The sequence below is a fragment of the Chanodichthys erythropterus genome, chromosome 5 (genome assembly GCF_024489055.1).
Source record: "Chanodichthys erythropterus isolate Z2021 chromosome 5, ASM2448905v1, whole genome shotgun sequence".
NCBI lineage: Eukaryota > Metazoa > Chordata > Actinopteri > Cypriniformes > Xenocyprididae > Chanodichthys > Chanodichthys erythropterus.
In genome coordinates this window covers 16,020,301-16,039,208 of record NC_090225.1, presented here as the reverse complement: position 1 = coordinate 16,039,208, position 18,908 = coordinate 16,020,301, and the positions used below count along the sequence as shown (strand labels likewise).

Genomic DNA, 18,908 nt, shown 5'->3' with positions numbered 1-18,908 from the left:
AGGATATCCCTGTACTTGGCCGCATTCATCTTTCCCTCGATTGCAACCAGTCGTCCTGAAAAACACCCCCACAGCATGATGCTGCCACCACCATGCTTCACTGTTGGGACTGTATTGGACAGGTGATGAGCAGTGCCTGGTTTTCTCCACACATACCGCTTAGAATTAAGGCCAAAAAGTTCTATCTTGGTCTCATCAGACCATAGAATCTTATTTCTCAACGTCTTGGAGTCCTTCAGGTGGCTTTCATGTGTCTTGCACTGAGGAGATGTTTCTGTTGGGCCACTCTGCCATAAAGCCCCGACTGGTGGAGGGCTGCAGTGATGGTTGACTTTCTACAACTTTCTCCCATCTCCCGACTGCATCTCTGGAGCTCAGCCACAGTGATCTTTGGGTTCTTGTTTACCTCTCACCAAGGCTCTTCTCCCCCGATAGCTCAGTTTGGCTGGACGGCCAGCATAGGAAGGGTTCTGGTCGTCCCAAATGTCTTCCATTTAAGGATTATGGAGGCCACTGTGCTCTTAGGAACCTTAAGTGCAGCAGAATTTTTTTTGTAACCTTGGCCAGATCTGTGCCTTGCCACAATTCTGTCTCTGAGCTCTTCAGGCAGTTTCTTTGACCTCATGATTCTCATCTGCTCTGACATGCACTGTGAGCTGTAAGGTCTTATATAGACAGGTGTGTGGCTTTCCTAATCAAGTCCAATCAGTATAATCAAACACAGCTGGACTCAAATGAAGGTGTAGAACCATCTCAAGGATGATCAGAAGAAATTGACAGCACCTGAGTTAAATATATGAGTGTCACAGCAAAGGGTCTGAATACTTAGGACCATGTGATATTTCAGTTTTTCTTTTTTTATAAATCTGCAAAAATGTCAACAATTCTGTGTTTTTCTGTCAATATGGGGTGCTGTGTGTACATTAATGAGGAAAAAATGAAATTAAATGATTTTAGCAAATGGCTACAATATAACAAAAGAGTGAAAAATTTAAGGGAGTCTGAATACTTTCCGTACCCACTGTACATTTTATGCTGACCAAGTCCAGTCTTAGTGAGCATGATACTATAATTTTACCCTAAAATATTACTATCACTGTACAAAAATAATACTTAATAAGCCACTGGATGGTCCATGCAGTAGTTTGTTTGTTCCTTAGCATTTCATATAAAGTTACTGGACACAGCATACATCTTTTTTAAACTGTGGTTGTAAATTAAAAGCCATACAACTTAATGTAAGCAAACTGCTTTATTATTTTTATTTGCAGTCATGCTTATGTGACCATATCATGTCAACATTTTAACAAACTGCAAATTTCCAAGCTGTGAACACTGAACACTGCATACCATTTCACAAAACAGACTTGTCAAAACCAGTTTTGTTCGCAGTGTTATTACGATATCAGAATCAGTAACAGGTCATTGAGATAAAAAAAAGGCTCACAACAGTATTGTGAGACATACAGCACTCCGTTTTAAACTGAATTGAGCTGACACATCATACAAAGTAATTTTTGGTACACTCATTTCAAGTCCATTTCAAGCAAGTTGTGATTAAGTTGCCTTGCTCAAGGGCACAATGTTGATAAAACAGAATTATTTTGGTACCTCGAGTTGACTCACCACAACTTTGGACTGACCCTGACTGCTTTAACAAACCATCCCTCAATCATAAGGCGACCATATTCAGTGAGAATTTGTAATGTTTTTTAAATTTAACATTTTTAAGAAGAACATTCTTACTACTGGAAATGTTCATTTTGGCACAGAAAAATAGAATAAAAATATAGCATTATTTGTATCACTGTCATTCAACAAATAACAATACTGACAAGCATTCAAACCATCTCAGGGAATTTTGTCAGCAAAGCTCACTCTCAACAATCAGTTATTCTCCTGTATGATGTTCAAACGTTACTATTAAAAAGGCATTTTATATATATATATATATATATATATATATATATATATATATATTTATATTTATATTTATATATATATATATATATATATATTTATATATATATATATATTTATATATAAATATAAATATATATAAATATATATAAATATAAGGTATATATATAAAAAAATATATATATAAAAATATAAATATAAATATATATAAATATAAATATAAATATAAATATAATATATATATATATATATATATATATATATATATATATATATATATATATATATATATATATATATATAAATAATATATATACATACATACATACAGTGTATATATGTATATATACACAAACCCTTCCCACAATCCTAAAACCAAAATGAATGCTTTAATATTTAAAATGTATACATTTCTTCTATTTTAGTCCACACATGAAAAATGTTACAAATCAATTCAAAGTTTTTCACTGTGATAGCCCACTACTTCAAAAAACATGTGTTCTTGAGGAATATTCAAAAGCATTTTAACATTCATTCCACATTGTACAAAAGATACTTATTGGATGTTAAAATACTTTCTTCTGGTTCAAGGCCTCATTTTCGTGTATGTTTCTGAATAAAACTTGTCACCGCTATGTCTTTTGCTATAAGACACTGGCATGGTGCAGATTTGACAACAGCAGCATCACATAACAGCACACGATTGCACTCAGTAAACAAATCACGTTAGATCATTTCCAACAGAAAACTTCAATTATTCGTGCATGCAACTAATAATAATTGTGCAAGTAAAAACAAGAATGGGGATTTGATTAGTGTTCTTCTCAAATTTGTGTGATTATGAAATCTCCTTGTCCTTCTCTGTGTTTGCTTGGTAAATCATTCTCTGCTCCCCTTTCGCCTCGGGGCATGTGTCACCAGCCAGCCCCTCCAACTGCTCTCCAAACACCTCCAGTTCATCTAGAATGGTCTGAACTCTGCGGACACCATCTCTCCGAGCCTGACGCACATCTGGACGTCCTTCAGGGTCTACTGAGTCCAGAGCCAGCAGTTCTTTGGTCAACATCTCCTCCAGGACCAAGTATCTTTTATCATTCTTCTTCCCATCGAAACTTTTCACCTCCTGTGCCAGTTTCTCCACACGTTCCAATATCTGGTGCACTTTGATCAGTCCTGGGTGACTCAGATCTTGTTCCAGAGTCTCCTCAGGCTGGAATTGTGGAGGTGGGATGTCTTGAGGTGTTTGAGGGGCAACGGTTTCCTGGGGTTCTGGTGCTGGAGGAAACTGTATGGTAATATTGGATGTCTCCGATACCTGCGGTGAGTGTGGTACGGGTTGTTGTGCTTTTGGTTGAGGTGTTTGTGTAGGTTGCTGTTGTTGTTGATGTTGTTGTTGTTGTTGTTGCTGTACTGGCTGATGATGTATTTGCTGAGGAACATCATTCACTCTCTGAATAGGAATCTCAAATGCAGGTGGCGCTCTGACAATTTCTTCAAATGGTTGTTCAGCTTTAGGTGGTATTGCTGCGTGTCCAATATGTTGCTGGATCTGGCAATGTTAACATATTTACTTTTGTTAAATTTCATAAATTACTTCTGAACACTTTAGTAATGCTAACACTTAATCCCCCGGTTTCACAGACAGCCCCAAACTAAAATGCGTTTTTAAATGAAAGCCACTTGTACCAACATACCTTAAAATATGTCAGTGTCATTGTTTTGTCTCAAGATGCACACCAGTAATGTTTTTTCTAAGGCATGTTTATAAAAGTTACATAAATGTCCTAATTGAACTAAGGCTTAATCCTGGCTTAAAGCTGCAGTCCGTAAGTTTTGTCTCTTTGTCGGCATCTCCGTTTGAAACCTGCAATTGCAATTATTTGTGGAATTATCATCTTTACAGGTTGTGCATTGGCACGGCTCCTCGGCCTGGATGAATCTAATGTTTGCTGTCAGTCACACCGGTGTGGATACTGTACTTCTTGGTCACCTTGGAAGTATGACCAAAATAAGAATTAAATAAGAAGTAATGTGTCTGCCACTTTTGTTCTGACCAACTAAGGAAAAAAGCATTACAATAAATCGAGCTGCCAATGGTGATTAAATGTAACGATCGTTTAGCTCAGATCACGTCAAACCATGCAAATGATTATTATTGTTATACTTTGTTTTCAAATTGAGAATGTTAAAGGTGCCCTAGATTGTTTTTTTACAAGATGTAATATAAGTCCTAGGTGTCCCCTGAATGTGTCTGTGAAGTTTCAGCTCAAAATACCCCATAGATTTTTTTTAATACATTTTTTTAGCTGCCTATTTTGGGGCATCATTAACTATGCACTGATTTTTTCAGCACGGCCCCTTTAAGAGATGCGCTCACTCTGGCCCACAAGCTCTCAACTATATATACATCGCATAAACAAAGTTCACACAGCTAATATAACCCTCAAATGGATCTTTACAAGATGTTCGTCATGCATGCTGTATGCATGCTTCGAATTATGTGAGTAAAGTATTTATTTAGATGGTTACGTTTGATTCTGTATGAGTTTGAGGCTGTGCTCTGTGGCTAAAGCTAACATTACACACTGTTGGAGAGATTTATAAAGAATGAAGTTGTGTTTATGCATTATACAGACTGCACGTGTTTAAAAATGAAAATAGCAACGACTCTCGTCTCCGTGAATACAGTAAGAAACGATGGTAACTTTAACCACATTTAACAGTACATTAGCAACATGCTAACGAAACATTTAGAAAGACAATTTACAAATATCACTACAAATTTCATGTTATTATGAATCATGTCAGTTATTATTGCCATCTGCCATTTTTCACTGTTGTTCTTGCTTGCTTACCTTGTCTGTGCACAGATCCAGCCGTTAATACTGCCTTTCCTTGTCTAATGCGTCGAATGGGCTGGCATTATGCAAATATTGGGGTCATACATATTAATGATCCCGAATGTTACGTGAAAGTCGGTGTTATGTTGAGATCCGAGTGTTTTCCGGAGGTCTTTTAAACAAATGAGATTTACATAAGAAGGAGGAAACAATGGAGTTTGAAACTCACTGTATGTCTTTTCCATGTACTGAACTCTTGTTATTCAACTATGCCGAGGTAAATTCAAATTCTGATTCTAGGGCACCTTTAACATCAGCATCCCGCGGAAACCCAGTACCACCCAAAATGTAAAACATTATTACAAGCTTACCATTGTGAATCGGGCTAAGGTAAGAAGATAGTTTTGAACACTGGCTGGTTATGTACTTGCTCAAAAATTGATTTTGGATCATTTTTAACCAAAAAAGTTATGTACTGCAACTTTAAACTAAGCCCTGTCTGTGAAACCAGGCCAATATTACATAAATTAACATTAATTGCTTGAGCTTATGCCAAAAATAAATCCTAATACCTTACTAAAAAACACACATACCTGGGGTCTCTCTCCCATGATCTGAGACACAACTGGTGACTGGGCCCTTAAGGGGACCGGGATGGGACTGGCAGCACGGTTCTGTTGAATCTGAATGGGCACTTGTTCACGGTAGATTGGGAGTTTTTCTCGTGTGGGATGAGAAATTTGGCTAGGCTGGGATTGTAAGCCCCCCCCTACACCCTCGTGGATCACCGGAATAGGGATGTAGCCCGCCCGGAGACCTGTATTGCTGGGTCGGGGCTGTTGATGAAGGCCACTGATTTGTTGGTGTGTCCCCTGTGGTTGATGAACCTAGTGAAAATGAAAATACAGTTTGATTTTGGAAATAGCTACCTTTAGCACTACCTTTACAATATACACTACTGTTGAAAGGTTTGGGGTCAAAAGGATATATTTTTTAAAGAAATTAATACTTTTATTCAGCAAGGATGCATTAAATTGATCAAAAGTGACAGTAAAGACATGTATCATGTTACAAAAAATATATATATTTCAAATCAATTTTTTTTTTCAAAGATCATAAAAAAAAATAAGCCTTAGTTTACACAAAAACATTAAGCAGCACAACTGTGTTCAACATTGATAATAATAAGAAAGGTTTAAGTACCAACAGCTTTGCTATCAGAAAAATACATCTGAAAATATATCAAAATAGAAAAGTTATTTTACACAATATTACTGTTGTACTACATTTTTGATCAAAAAAAGGCAGAAATGCAGAGCAAATAAAGACAAAATATCTAGGATACTTAAAAAAAAAAAAAAAAAAAAAAAATTATATATATATATATATATACATAAACTATTTATTAAAAAATAATTATTTATTAAAAAATAATTATTTATTAAAAAAAAATATTGCATTGACTTGGGCAAGGGTTGACATACCAATGAAGTGCCACATTAAATACAAGCAGAACATATGAATCAGCAATAATGTGTTTATATTGCCACATTTAGCAAGTGTTCATTTTCAGAAACCTATAAAACTGTAACATTTTCAAAATTTAGCAAGAAAATACAGGACACCAAGGAAAACTTACAAGTGAAAATCCTTCCGAAGCATAGTCAGTAAATTAATGTGAACCTTTCACAAGGAATCCAAAGTCTGACAGAAACTGCCGTGTCTAATAGAGTCTAATGGGCTTACCTCAGGCCCATGTGAAGCAGGAGAGCAAGACAAACATGCCTCTGATGGGGCCTGCACTGGAGATCTAGGCCGACAGTGTGCTGTTGGGGTCGGGGAAGGTGTACGTCCATCTGTTCTCAAGTTTTGCTGCACTGCTGGATGGAAGTAGGAGAAACTCGGATACTGCTGCAGCCTGGGTTCAGTGTTTTCATGGGAGACTGGGATGGGGATGTAGCCCTGGCGTAGCATTGGTTGCCTCATCTCTTGAATAAAGGTTTTGTGCATGTCCTGAGGAGACTCTGAGGACATAGAGGGGCCATTTGAAAAAATCTGAAAAAATAAGTAAATAAATAAGTAAGCAATTGAAAAGACTATTCAAAATGAACTCAGTGTTTGTATTCATAATGGTTGTATTCTCATGCAATGATGAGAAATTTAACACCATAATGCCAGTAATGCAGTATATACTCTGGTAAACAACATAAGTCTGATCAACAACATCACTTCTGATGCTCTTTTTTCCTTCCATCTCTGCTGAAGTATTTAGTAGCTATACGCTAAATTGTTTTGCAGGAGAAGGCAAATAACTAAAGCATGTGGTTGACTGGGTTACTGAATAAGCTTCAATTATTGACACTGCCATTACAAAGGAGCATGAGCATATTTGCTACAGCCAAAAATATTAAAAACAAGCCAGAGATAATGGTATGTATATGTTTTTATGAAATAACTCCGCACAATCAGTACTTAGGTCATTATTCTCATGATTAATCTGAACTGGTAAAGGGAAAATAATGGTTATACACCACATCCACAATTGACACAAACTTTAGGGAGTTAACATAAGAGTTAACATTCTTATTAAACATAAGAAGAGCTTTGCTACCAAGCACAATGTCTAATATTCAAACTCCAGTATTATCTTAATGTTATCAGTTATGATTATACACATTTTCTGAACTCAAAGTCACTCTTGTATTAGACATATGACACATTATGTGATTAACAGTGTTTTATACCCGCTAAATTTTTCCTATTAGCTTCACATCACTGTCAAGTTGTAGACTTTTACGACTTGTCATACTCAGTCGTGTGCAAATTCCACCCGTTGTAAAGCTGTCTAATGTCAAATTATATTATTTATTATGTTACTGCGGCCAACCAATCAACTTGCTTGTGGGTTCAGCCATTGCTTCAATCCAGTACATAAATGTAAAACTCAGCTCTAACGCAGCTCGTGTTTTCTCTCATCAGTTTGACATGAAAAGGTCAGTCCGCCCTCGCTCAATGACAAGGCAGTCCAGGATCAAACATGAAACATGAGTGGGTAAAAACTGTACACAGCAACTGTTAAGCGACTGCATTGGCTTACAGGATATACCCAGTATGCCGTTGATTCTAATGCCATGACTCACTGTAGGCAGCATTTTTCAATGGGTTCCTGTGCTGTTGACACTGTGTCTTAAAATACTCTTTGTGAGGGGGAGGGCCTTCCTTACTCATCAATGTAAATCAGAGGTGCACAGACACAACAAACATCAAACGAGATAAAATCATGAAACACCTATTCTGATTTTGAAGCAGCAGAACAGCCAGTAAACATACTTCAAGACAGGGGTTTGTCAACAGGGGGCCGATTATTGTTAAATAAAAGGGCGGCCACAGTTACCATACTGTTGCTCATCGTCTGCTACAAAATCCAGTCATTTCAATTGAATTCTACGTGTTTGGGAGTATCGCATGAGGGCGAAACTAATTCTCCAGCTTGTGTCAAGGATATTTGCTGTGTTGAGCAACAGAAATCTGTTTGGTTTGAAGGTGACTTCTGTGTGAGCTGTGCTTCATACATTGCTACACTACTGACAATTTTCAGTGGACCATTCTTCCCTGTGAAATTCCATTTCCTTTTTGTTTTCCAGAGGAAAAAAAAGACCGTCAACCAAAAATTCCAAAGTTCAGATGCAGCTGTTTAGCTAAATGTTTTACTGTCCACCCCAAAATAAAATGTTAATGTACAACTACAAGTTTTTGCACTGTAAACATCAAAACAAAACACGTAAAGACATTAACATGACAATATATCCATGTTGTTATAGGCCAAGCTTAAAATGTAACACTCTCTTGGACTCCTGGGCTTGAAAAAGGTTAAAACACCTGATTTAAGTTTTATAATGTTCTGAAAGTAGGAGAGTTATGCTAAACAGAGAGAATAATGGCTAGTTAGCATATATGACCTCACGCCCTCTGCTTTTTTCGACACGGACGCCAAGAGTAGCGCCGAGTTTATCTCCTGGCAGCTGTGTCTTTCCAGTAGATTCTTGGTGACACTAATTTCGGACAAGTGTTGATCTATCTAATGAAAGATGCCAACTGGCAAGCCCTGGTGTCCCCCCCACACATTTGTTTTTTACTTCCAGAACAGTTTGACACTTCCAGTGTGTAACTTTCAAGCCCATTCATTGGGAATGACAGAATCCTTTAGTGGGTGGATCCTTCTCAAATCCCATGTAAGGGAAACTTTAGGGGACATGTTATGCTGTTCAGTTCCAGGGATGTGGAGAACAAGCGCAGTGTGCGTAGTTCTCGAGGCTTTAAATAAACATTGTGGAGTCGTTCTAACACTCTCACATATGACTGCAGTGCGTCACACACTAATCACTTCAGCTGAGATCATAACACTAATATATTTCGCCCGTGCATATTCAGTCAAGCCGTTCGAACGCACGCGAAGCGCTATTTTAACAGAGGTGACTGCGATTCACGCGCGAGCTAAAGCAAATATATCAAGTGCGTGGCTGCTCTACCATAGACAGTCAGTGTCTGCTCAAGTATGATTTGGATGTACTGTGTGGGATCGTAGCCTACGCACTCAACAAAATTGTCTTTTTCGATGAAACACCCTCTAAAATGCCATAACCCAAAGTAATCTATTACGCGCCATATCTAGATCTGCATTTTTAAATCGCCTGAAAACCGATCACGTTTGACAGCGCAACTTCCAAAAGCAAAATCAAGATCTTTCTTACCTTTTTCGTGTCATGCCTCGGATCATTCCACGTCGTTGTGCGATTGTTATGATCCACAAAAAACGGCCAACCTGTATGCGGGTCAATTTTGATCTCCCACCCAGGTGGTAGAGGATCGTTAGTTGCCATCGTTTCGACTGGAGACAGTGTTTTCATACTCTGATATTGCTTCGCTCCCGAATATTGTGCCATTACAGCCGCTACAGACGCTTTAAAGGGTCCGTTTGATGACGTACTGTAAATGGGGATGGGTTTCTGGAAGCACCAAGGTCTTACCGAAGACTACCGAGAAAGTTCTAGCTAAGGGTTCACTGTGACGCCCACGTGTGTGACCAAAAATGACCCCCTGACCGTCCAGACACTTTAGTCGCTCGCCTCCCCCTCCGGTTTACTGGACAGAGAACACTTGTTGCTTTTTAGCGTTCATTTCAAAAGACAGACAGTAATACATAAAAAAAAAATCTATACTCATTTCTACTCTTCTTCTCATTTGTCATCTATCACATAATGCTAAATGATTTGGGATATATAGAGAAGGCCATCTAATCTCTTGATTATTTATATAGATAAAATATAATAACCAATACAATTTAAAATACTAGGACAGTTATAGCAGTTTCAACATGTTGTACAGCTTTAAGTGGTGTTTTGTAAATCTATTAATTAAATATTTGATATTTTAAAATATTTAGGCCCTCATGCATCCTTGAATATCCTCCTGAATTTTTTTCATTTAGTATTTTTCACGTCATTATATTGTTTAGAGCATAAGAAACAAATGAAAAAATAACATTTTTGAAAAATCATATTTAAAGGATTAATTGACTCACCTCCATGTTATTCAAGATGTTCATGTCTTTCTTTCTTCAGTCAAAAAGAAATTAAGGTTTTTGAATAAAACATTCCAGGATTTTTCTCCATATAGTGGACTTCAATGGAACCCAAACGGTTGAAGGTCAAAATTACAGTTTCAGTGCAGCTTCAAAGCATTCTACACGATCCCAGACAAGGAATAAGGGTCTAAACTTGAGAAACCATCATGTATTACTGCCCTCCACAGGTCAAAGTTTGAACTAATTGTTATATACTTGCACTAGCATATTGTGTATGACAATTTAGTTCTAACTTTAACCTGAAGAGGGCAGTAATACACTTAGCAGCGTCTACACTGCCGGAACTCAAATAGAGAAGAAGAAGAGAGCTAGTTTAAGATGACAATTTATGGTTAAAATGTATAAAAATTTTATTTATTTTTTTAGAAAATGAGTGATGGTTTCTCTAGATTAGACCCTTATTTCTCGCCTGGGATCGCGTAGAATGCTTTGAAGCTGCACTGAAACTGTAATTTTGACTTTCAACTGTTTGGAGTCCATTGAAGTCCACAATATGGAGAAAAATCCTGGAATGTTTTCATCGAAACCTTTCATTTCTTTTCAACTGAAGAAAGAAAGACATGAACATCTTGGATGACATGGGGGTGACTAAATTATCAGGAAATTTTAATTTGAAAGTGAACTAATCCTTTAAAGACCAAGAAGTTGTCTGAAAATTCATTATCTCTGCAATGCCCTGAATGTGCTATTTACAGGACATCCACACTTAAAACTGTGACATGTATTATGTCAGAGAAAATCAATAAAATATTATGTCCACTACAGAGGCCAAAAGTCTATTCCTGGGTCCCAGGAGGATATAAAGAATACATTGCAACTTTTTTTAATCATAATACACACACATTTTCCACAGGACAATACTGTTTCTTTCACTGGGGTAACGTTCAGTTAAAGTTTTGGACTAAGAATCGAATTTGATGATGACATTTTCTTGTTTCTTAAAATATTAAATTTCTGAACAATCACTAATTAAAAATATTATCACTAAAAATGTTACCTGGTATCAGTGCGACTGTGTGTCCTGCCTATAAAGTATGTTACTTTTTGCCAAAGACTTCATTAAAGCTCTAACAAGTGGTCACGAAAACAAGTAAAAAGCCTTGAAAGATTAGGTTGAATGAATACATACAAATACATAACATGCAAGGTCATATTACCAATTAAAAATCTGTGATGCATGATATATTGACACCTGCTGCATACAAGCACGGCGATTTTATCAAGCTCCCCTTTCCTGTCTGATCAATCGTCCTGCTTCTGCACATGCGCAGTGACTGTCTTCCTGACTACCCGGGTTCCGCCATTTTCTACTCAAGATTGAAAGTAACACCAGTCCAGTATTGTTCATCCTAAAAATAAGCCACATTTGAGAAACTGAAAACACGTTTTGTTAGCACTCCTTCCGGCATCCAAGAATGGAAGACGAGAGCCACCCAAAAACCCTGTAAGTAGCTGAAAACACAAACCCTGTCAGCGCTCAGTGAATAACCGCTCAATCCTTAGCACCACTGACACACTTCTAGCTAACAGCTAGCTCCAAAAACGACGTCCTACAAACGTTTTTGACATCAAGGGCTTTTAGTAAGCACTGCTTAATATCGACAGGGGTGCAGTCAGTTACTATTGCTCACATTTTGTACAGTAGAAAGGACGAAAAGTTTTTATCTCCATCCGGCGAGCGTGGGAAACATATTTAGCTGTAGCATGCTTAAGCTAAGCTAGCGGCTAAGTAGTCAAATTGGCTAAGCATCAAAAATAATTAAATCCAAGGCTCATTCAAATAACATAGCTAAATGTGAACTGTATTTCCTATGTTACAGTATATGGGTTTAACATGTTAATTAATAAACCTCAATGTTCTGTATCTGTGTGTTTGAACGAGTATGTCATTGTCTGTTGGTTTAGTAAAGGCCTAATCTAATCTCAGGCCTGATATCTTTTTTAGAAGTCTGGATTTTGTGTTTGGTATTGGTACTACACTGTCAGATTAAAAAAAAAAAATCTCTACTCCTGATTCAACTGGATGATTAAATACACATCGTTTCAGTAGTTCGGTTATGAGGGTAAATGTGTTTCCATCCTGATGTCACTCATGCATAAAGGGGCTGTCACATCTATACCCGGCTCATCTATAAATATACATATATAACCGAACATCATTTTATGTTTGCACAACACATGAAGGGTGTTATATCTCTGCAAAAATAAATGTGTATTTTTAGTTTCATGGATGTATGTACCCTAAAATATACTTTTGAATTATTTTATCATAATTTGTTTTCAAGTTTGATTTTGAAAAGTACTGTATCATTTTCTCTTTTCCTTTTTCCATTTAACTAAAAATTGTCTTAACATGCTAAATTATAAAGGGGGAAAATATAATTGTTTTTATCTTTTTATTTAATGTATCTTTTATCTGCATTTTCAGCTACGTGGGGAATCTTTCAAGAGATGTAACGGAGAACTTGATCCTTCAGTTATTTACTCAGATTGGGCCATGTAAAAGTTGTAAAATGATAACCGAGGTAAACATTCATCACAACTACACTTTTTCAAATGTTTACTGAAATGTACTGAATTTGAGCTCACCATGATGAGTTTGAGTGTAAATGGGTTTGTGTGGAAACGCCTGCCAAACTCTACATTTATGTTAATATGTGGAATAAATTTACTTTGAACCTAGAACGAACTAATCATTATTCCTTACATTTTCTTATTTCATAAAATCAAGCCAAAATGATGTTAATAACAGAAAATATTAAACACAGTCTTCCACCCAATACCCATGATTTTGCAATAATATATTTTCCTGGCTTTTCTTCTCAGCAATCCGATAGCAGCAGGAAGGTGAACTCTTCTATTGGATTTTCTGTTTTGCAGCATACAAGCAATGATCCGTATTGCTTTGTGGAGTTCTTTGAACACCGAGACGCTGCAGCTGCTTTAGCCGCCATGAATGGAAGGAAGATTTTGGGAAAGGTACATCTTGTGGCATCGTTTCATTAGACAAGCGTAACAAAATTTGGGTGGTTTGATGTTTATTGTGAAGCGTTGCACCCTGAATATCATGTTATCAAAGGTAATGCCTTCAACAAGTGTATTTCCAATGACAGGAAGTCAAGGTAAATTGGGCGACTACTCCTAGCAGTCAGAAGAAAGACACATCTAGTAAGTTATTGTCTTTTATATCAATTGTGGTTTAGTTTTTTTTATTATTCTTAAACGTCACTGTTTGTTAAATGTTAAAAATTTCTGCAGATCACTTTCATGTTTTTGTGGGAGATTTGAGCCCTGAGATCACAACTGATGACATCAGAGCTGCATTTGCACCCTTTGGGAAAATCTCGTAAGTTCCATGAAGTCACACCCTTTTGTGGATTATGTTTTGCTTTTGTCTGAATAATGTTGAGTGGTGGTGTGTTGTTAATTTGAGCCAGATGACCTCTCTATATAATTTTTTTTTAACCCCTGTTTTCTTAAAACCATGCAAACAGTTTCATAGTTTTATTTATTTTTAATTTGGTTACCTTTGGTTGTTAACATATTTGCTCATTTTGGGAGTAAATTGATGCAAAGATAAACATTTACTTTACATTTGTCATTTGTGCCAGGATTAGCTGGCACATTTAGTCCCAGTTCTGTCAGGAATGAAGTCTTTGTTTCTCTTTTATATAAAACACCTACATTTATACAATTGTTTGTCACAGCAGTTGAGAACAGGATGTCATAGTGTTTTAGAGACTATAATTTTGGTTTAAAGGTAGTATTTAATTGCATTGATAAATTGAATAGTCCCATAATCAGTTATGATCAGCAAGCACAGGGCAGTATAGTCAATATTGTGTACCCAGATCGATCTGTTGTGCACCTTAAAATTTTTCATCACTCCACTGCTTTTCCGAAATTGGTAAGTAGTCTTGATTTACCTAAATTTAAATTTTTTTAGTTGTCAACACTCAAAAAAAAAAAAAAAAAAAAAAAAAAAACATTATGCACTGCTACTCTGCAAAATTTTCAGAGTCTCCTTTAGCTCTGAGTGTCAGTTAATAGAGCTCTGGTTATTTTACAGAAATGCTCATAGGATTGGACAGGAGCTTGAAGGCTAACAGCAAGGAACTGTGCACTCTGGGAACTCAGATGTAGATTTTTTTTCTATTTACTCTTTGCTTTTTATATTTGTATACTGCAATATTTTTCTATTAACGCTGACGTAGTGTAGACTTTTAACAATCCTCAGATAATTCATGAATATTTGCTTGTAAAATTGTTTTATGATGGTTTTCCTAGTTGTGTTGATAGATTGATTCTCCTGAAATTCTGAAAATGTTAATTTCTCGAAATTTGCAGCTTCCCAAACTCCATATTGGTGGTAAAGAATTGACCAGGAAAAATAAAGAAATCTGTTAACAGGCCATGTATGCCGTTTAATTCCTTTTTTCTCTTTTGATATTTCTATGTACTCTTGAGTAGAATTAGAGACAGCAGTTGAAACTAGGAATGCATGGTAATGACATTGATGACTTTTACTAATATAAGAGATTAAGTACTAGTGATTAAGATGAAGATTGGATCACTATGTTGTGTCACAGGAGATGTCTAAGAAAAGTTGCAATCTTTGCAGGAGCTTTTAAACATACATGCAGTAGTGTAGGTTGCATGACTTTGTTCTTGTTTTTTATTTTATATATTTTTTGAAGTACCAGTAATCAAGAGAATATGCAGTTGTTAGTGTAAAGTTTTGTTAGAATAACTTAGGATATTGTTACAGTGTCAGTACAGTGCAATGTGTGTGTGGTTCCTTTCTTTTTTAGTTCCTCTAGCAAGCCTTCAATGGACTGACTTTTCCGTTGTTACGTTTTTCTTTCAGGGATGCACGAGTGGTGAAGGATATGACAACAGGGAAATCAAAGGGGTATGGATTTGTGTCCTTCTATAACAAACTGGTAAGGCTCCAGTACAGGAACACAGAGTGAAGGTTATTCTATTTCTGTTTACTACAATTCATATTATAGCTGTAGGATTACAGATATTCAATCTACTGGAACGAGTCAGACTGTTAGAGTTGAATTTGCTGTTTGAGTGTAAGTTTTTGGTCAGCTTAATAATAGTACTTAAAAGCAAACTAGGACATTTATGTGGGAAGCTCCTAATTATAAATATGAACTATTGAAAGACTAGTAGTGCTTCTAAGAGGTTATGTTTTTTGTTGTGCCTTAAGTTTACATTTGTTTGTTAAATCTGTCGTTTCTTCTCTTTTAGGATGCTGAGAATGCTATAGTACACATGGGGGGTCAGTGGCTTGGTGGACGGCAAATCCGGACTAACTGGGCAACTCGGAAACCACCCGCCCCCAAGAGTGTGCAAGATAGTAAGCTTGATCTTAATCCACTACTTTGTCTTTCTTTGGTTTGCTAACTGTCTTTGAGTTGAGCTAATTTAATGTAACTGTAATTGGGGAAAATTCCAGACAGCTCCAAGCAGCTGAGGTTTGATGAGGTGGTAAACCAGTCGAGTCCTCAGAACTGCACAGTGTACTGCGGTGGCATTCAGTCAGGTCTCACAGGTATGTGTGCATTTGCCCTTTTACTCACCCATTCTGAGTATTAGTATGCATGCTCGCTCTTAATATTTTTGTGATGTGACTCTCACTGCTCTCTTCAAACAGAACACCTTATGCGACAGACGTTTTCTCCTTTCGGACAGATAATGGAGATCAGAGTTTTTCCGGAGAAGGGTTATTCTTTTATCAGGTATCATTCACCGAACTATTCCTCTGATGTTTTTAGTTGTCTTCGATTTAGATTTTTTATAATGTGGACAGTCTATGTATAATATAAAATATTGTAGAAGCACCTATAATTATAATGAATATGTAAGACATTAATGGTTGCTTGTTGTTGTGGTGGTTATGGCTGCAATTAAATGGTGCCCAAAATTGCTGAAATAAAATCAATGCTCATTTGCTTGTTTTTACTCTTCACAAAACAAAAAAAGGTTATATGGATTGACAACTTCTCTTAATCTGCCAAGCCAGCAAAATACCAAAATAAAATTACATTTTTAAACATTTTCAAATGGAAAATGTTATTTTGAATTGTCTCTTTCACAGTATTACTGTTTTTATTTAATCTTTGATCAAATAAAGGCAGCCTTTTCATCAATAATCATGGCAATTCTAAACGTATAATTTATTTGCATGTGTAATTTATCATATATGTTATGGCGATGTTTCTAAAATATTCATATTATTTCTATTATATAATTTATTATTAAAGGCAATATCAAGATTTAAGTAGTCACATGGTGACAAAGACAGTCCTTCTGATTTTATTGTAAACCATAGGATTGCTGTGCTCTTCACATTTCTTCAATCACCAGCATCATTTTCTGTCAGGTTCTCCTCTCATGAAAGTGCTGCTCATGCCATCGTCTCAGTGAATGGTACAACCATTGAAGGTCATGTTGTGAAGTGCTACTGGGGCAAAGAATCACCTGACATGGCCAAAAATGTCCAACCCGTAAGTGCTTGTGAATTCGATTTATTAGTAGTAGTAGTATTAATCTTAATCTCATTTTAATGTGGTATTAAATCTATCCCATAGTGTTGAGCTATTGTGACATTGTTTGAATCAGGCCAGCACGTGTTTTTCATCTTCAGTGCTGGGTTAAATATGGACAAACCTAGGGATTGGGTTGTTTTCACCCAGCCATTTTTTTTTTCAACCAATTTTAGATTTATTTTTTTAGCCAGCAATATAGTAATATAGTAAAAGGCAAGTTTATGCTCACCCCCAAATAGGGGCAAATTTGTGGGGTATTTTAAGCTGAAACTTGACCAGACCAGAGACTGATATTACATCTTGTGAAAGAGGGCATAATAGGTGCCCTTTAACCCAACCTGCTGGGTTTGTCCATATTTAACCCAACTTGGTTGTTTTTAACTCTGCATTTTTTTTAGAGTGTAACAGTAGAAAAGTCAAGTTTAAGAAAAAGTTCTTGATGCTTCATTCACAGATGGAGTATGGTCAGTGGGGACATTGGAATCAAATGTACGGCAATCCTCAACAATATGGTCAGTACATGACGAATGGCTGGCAAGTACCGTCATATGGAATGTACGGACAAACATGGAATCAGCAAGGATTTGGTGTAGAGTAAGTTTTCATGTATTTCTATATGTGTTGGTGTATCATGTTTTACCTATGTAGGAACTTGAAAATGTTAACAGCCACTTTTTTGTCGTTCTTTGCTCTAGACAATCACAGTCTCCTGCCTGGGTGGGAGGCTTTGGGACGCAACCCTCTCAGGCTCAGCCTGGCCCAGTGATGAACCAGGCTAACTTTGGCATGGCCGGGTACCAGACACAGTAATCTGACCTTCGTTCTCCATTACACACGCCTCTCACGTCTATACATCCTGCACTCACTGGGAGGGTAGCTAAAAACTAATAGGTGCACATCATCTTTTCCTTACAAGCTTTGGATCTGAAGCAGGAATCGCTTTATTGTAAAGATGCAAATTTAGATTAAAGGCAATTGAGATGAGCGCCTTCAATGGAAATCTGAATTAATTCACGAGATTTGTTCCTGTTTTAGTGGAATTCGAGATGTACAACTCTTGTATCCTCACCATTTTTTTACTGCATATCTTGAGGAAAATTGCTGATTTTCCCTTAAATCCCAGCTTCAGGAACTTCACAGGTACATTGCAGAAAACCCATGGTGTAAATGGTTTTTTTGAACTAAGTATTTTCTTTTCTTTTTTTTTTCTCTTCCTAAACTGATCATGCGTTTGCTTGTTCATTGCAGTATGGACTTTGAATTTTGTACAAAAACAAAACAAATGGCAACAAAAAAACTTTCATTCTGCATTCTGACTTGGCAAACAAATGTAAGTAAAGGCACTTTTTGGGGGTTCATTGAACCTGTGTCTTGTAAATGTTGACGTGTAAATGAATTTCTATGTGCAGTGGTGTATATTTAATCCACGTTAGCTCCCTTGTTCTCCTCCGATTCTAGAGCTCTTTGATACAGTGTGTATAGTGTATCTTTTTACTCCAATTTACAGACAGTGAAATCTCTCCCATTCACTATGGAGAAAAGGTCATGATGGCCATACCTGTAAATATCTTTTGATATCTTGGCCTGGAATAAGGGTTTCAAAGCATGCGCTCTACTTGACAGACTTTTGCAGAACTAATGCAGCGTATGTTAGACAAACGTTACGTGTGTGACTTGACAGTTACAAGCAAGCCTTAATTTTTGCTCAGTCCCACACAATTTCAGTTGAACACTTTGAGACCCTCGTAGAGAGCTGTATGATTTATTTTAGAGCCTACTGTAAATTTGTCCTTTTGCTGTTTTAACAAATATGCGTGCCATTTTTGAGTAGCCAGAGATAAGGTTTGGATTTTTTTTTTTTTCCCTTGGGGATGTTAAGGAATTGCATGTTTCAAACCATAATATTGAGGTTGCTCAAAGCATTGAATGTAAAAGGCAGAAATG

General features: G+C 36.7%; 2 protein-coding genes across 8 annotated transcripts; one reads left to right on the top strand and one right to left on the bottom strand.

The window, feature by feature from the left end:
* Positions 1 to 2,196: 2,196 nt before the first annotated feature.
* On the bottom strand, positions 2,197 to 9,765 carry bag3 (BCL2 associated athanogene 3). The gene is made up of 4 exons (XM_067386283.1): positions 9,512 to 9,765; positions 6,507 to 6,815; positions 5,354 to 5,647; positions 2,197 to 3,469 (listed from the first exon to the last, which is right to left on the bottom strand). Exons 1-4 carry the CDS (start codon positions 9,701 to 9,703, stop codon positions 2,759 to 2,761), a joined length of 1,506 nt encoding a protein of 501 aa, XP_067242384.1. The 5' UTR covers positions 9,704 to 9,765; the 3' UTR covers positions 2,197 to 2,758.
* Positions 9,766 to 11,681: 1,916 nt separating this feature from the next.
* On the top strand, positions 11,682 to 18,908 carry tial1 (TIA1 cytotoxic granule-associated RNA binding protein-like 1). 7 transcript variants are annotated; one of them, XM_067386276.1, is made up of 12 exons: positions 11,686 to 11,848; positions 12,833 to 12,929; positions 13,231 to 13,383; positions 13,518 to 13,572; positions 13,663 to 13,750; positions 15,272 to 15,347; positions 15,664 to 15,772; positions 15,872 to 15,967; positions 16,070 to 16,154; positions 16,799 to 16,922; positions 17,419 to 17,558; positions 17,660 to 18,907. In XM_067386276.1, the coding sequence occupies exons 1-12, from the start codon at positions 11,820 to 11,822 to the stop codon at positions 17,772 to 17,774; spliced, it is 1,167 nt and encodes a 388-aa protein (XP_067242377.1). In that variant the 5' UTR covers positions 11,686 to 11,819; the 3' UTR covers positions 17,775 to 18,907. The 7 variants fall into 7 exon arrangements, 6 of the variants coding, with proteins under 6 accessions (XP_067242377.1, XP_067242378.1, XP_067242381.1 ...); XM_067386277.1 differs by lacking the exons at positions 11,686 to 11,848; positions 12,833 to 12,929 and adding an exon at positions 14,474 to 14,543 and having other exon boundaries at positions 13,299 to 13,383; positions 17,660 to 18,908; XM_067386280.1 differs by lacking the exons at positions 11,686 to 11,848; positions 12,833 to 12,929; positions 13,231 to 13,383; positions 13,518 to 13,572; positions 13,663 to 13,750 and adding exons at positions 13,753 to 14,311; positions 14,474 to 14,543; positions 14,752 to 14,819 and having other exon boundaries at positions 17,660 to 18,904.

Coding starts and splice junctions, on each gene's coding strand:
- tial1 (XM_067386276.1), top strand. CDS start 11,820: ATGGAAGACGAGAGCCACCCAAAAACCCT. Junction 11,849..12,832: donor GAGAGCCACCCAAAAACCCT/GTAAGTAGCTGA, acceptor CTGCATTTTCAG/CTACGTGGGGAATCTTTCAA. Junction 16,155..16,798: donor AAGGGTTATTCTTTTATCAG/GTATCATTCACC, acceptor ATTTTCTGTCAG/GTTCTCCTCTCATGAAAGTG.
- bag3 (XM_067386283.1), bottom strand. CDS start 9,703: ATGGCACAATATTCGGGAGCGAAGCAATATCAGAGTATGAAAACACTG. Junction 6,816..9,511: donor CGAGGCATGACACGAAAAAG/GTAAGAAAGATC, acceptor TTATTTTTTCAG/ATTTTTTCAAATGGCCCCTC. Junction 5,648..6,506: donor CTGCTTCACATGGGCCTGAG/GTAAGCCCATTA, acceptor CATTTTCACTAG/GTTCATCAACCACAGGGGAC.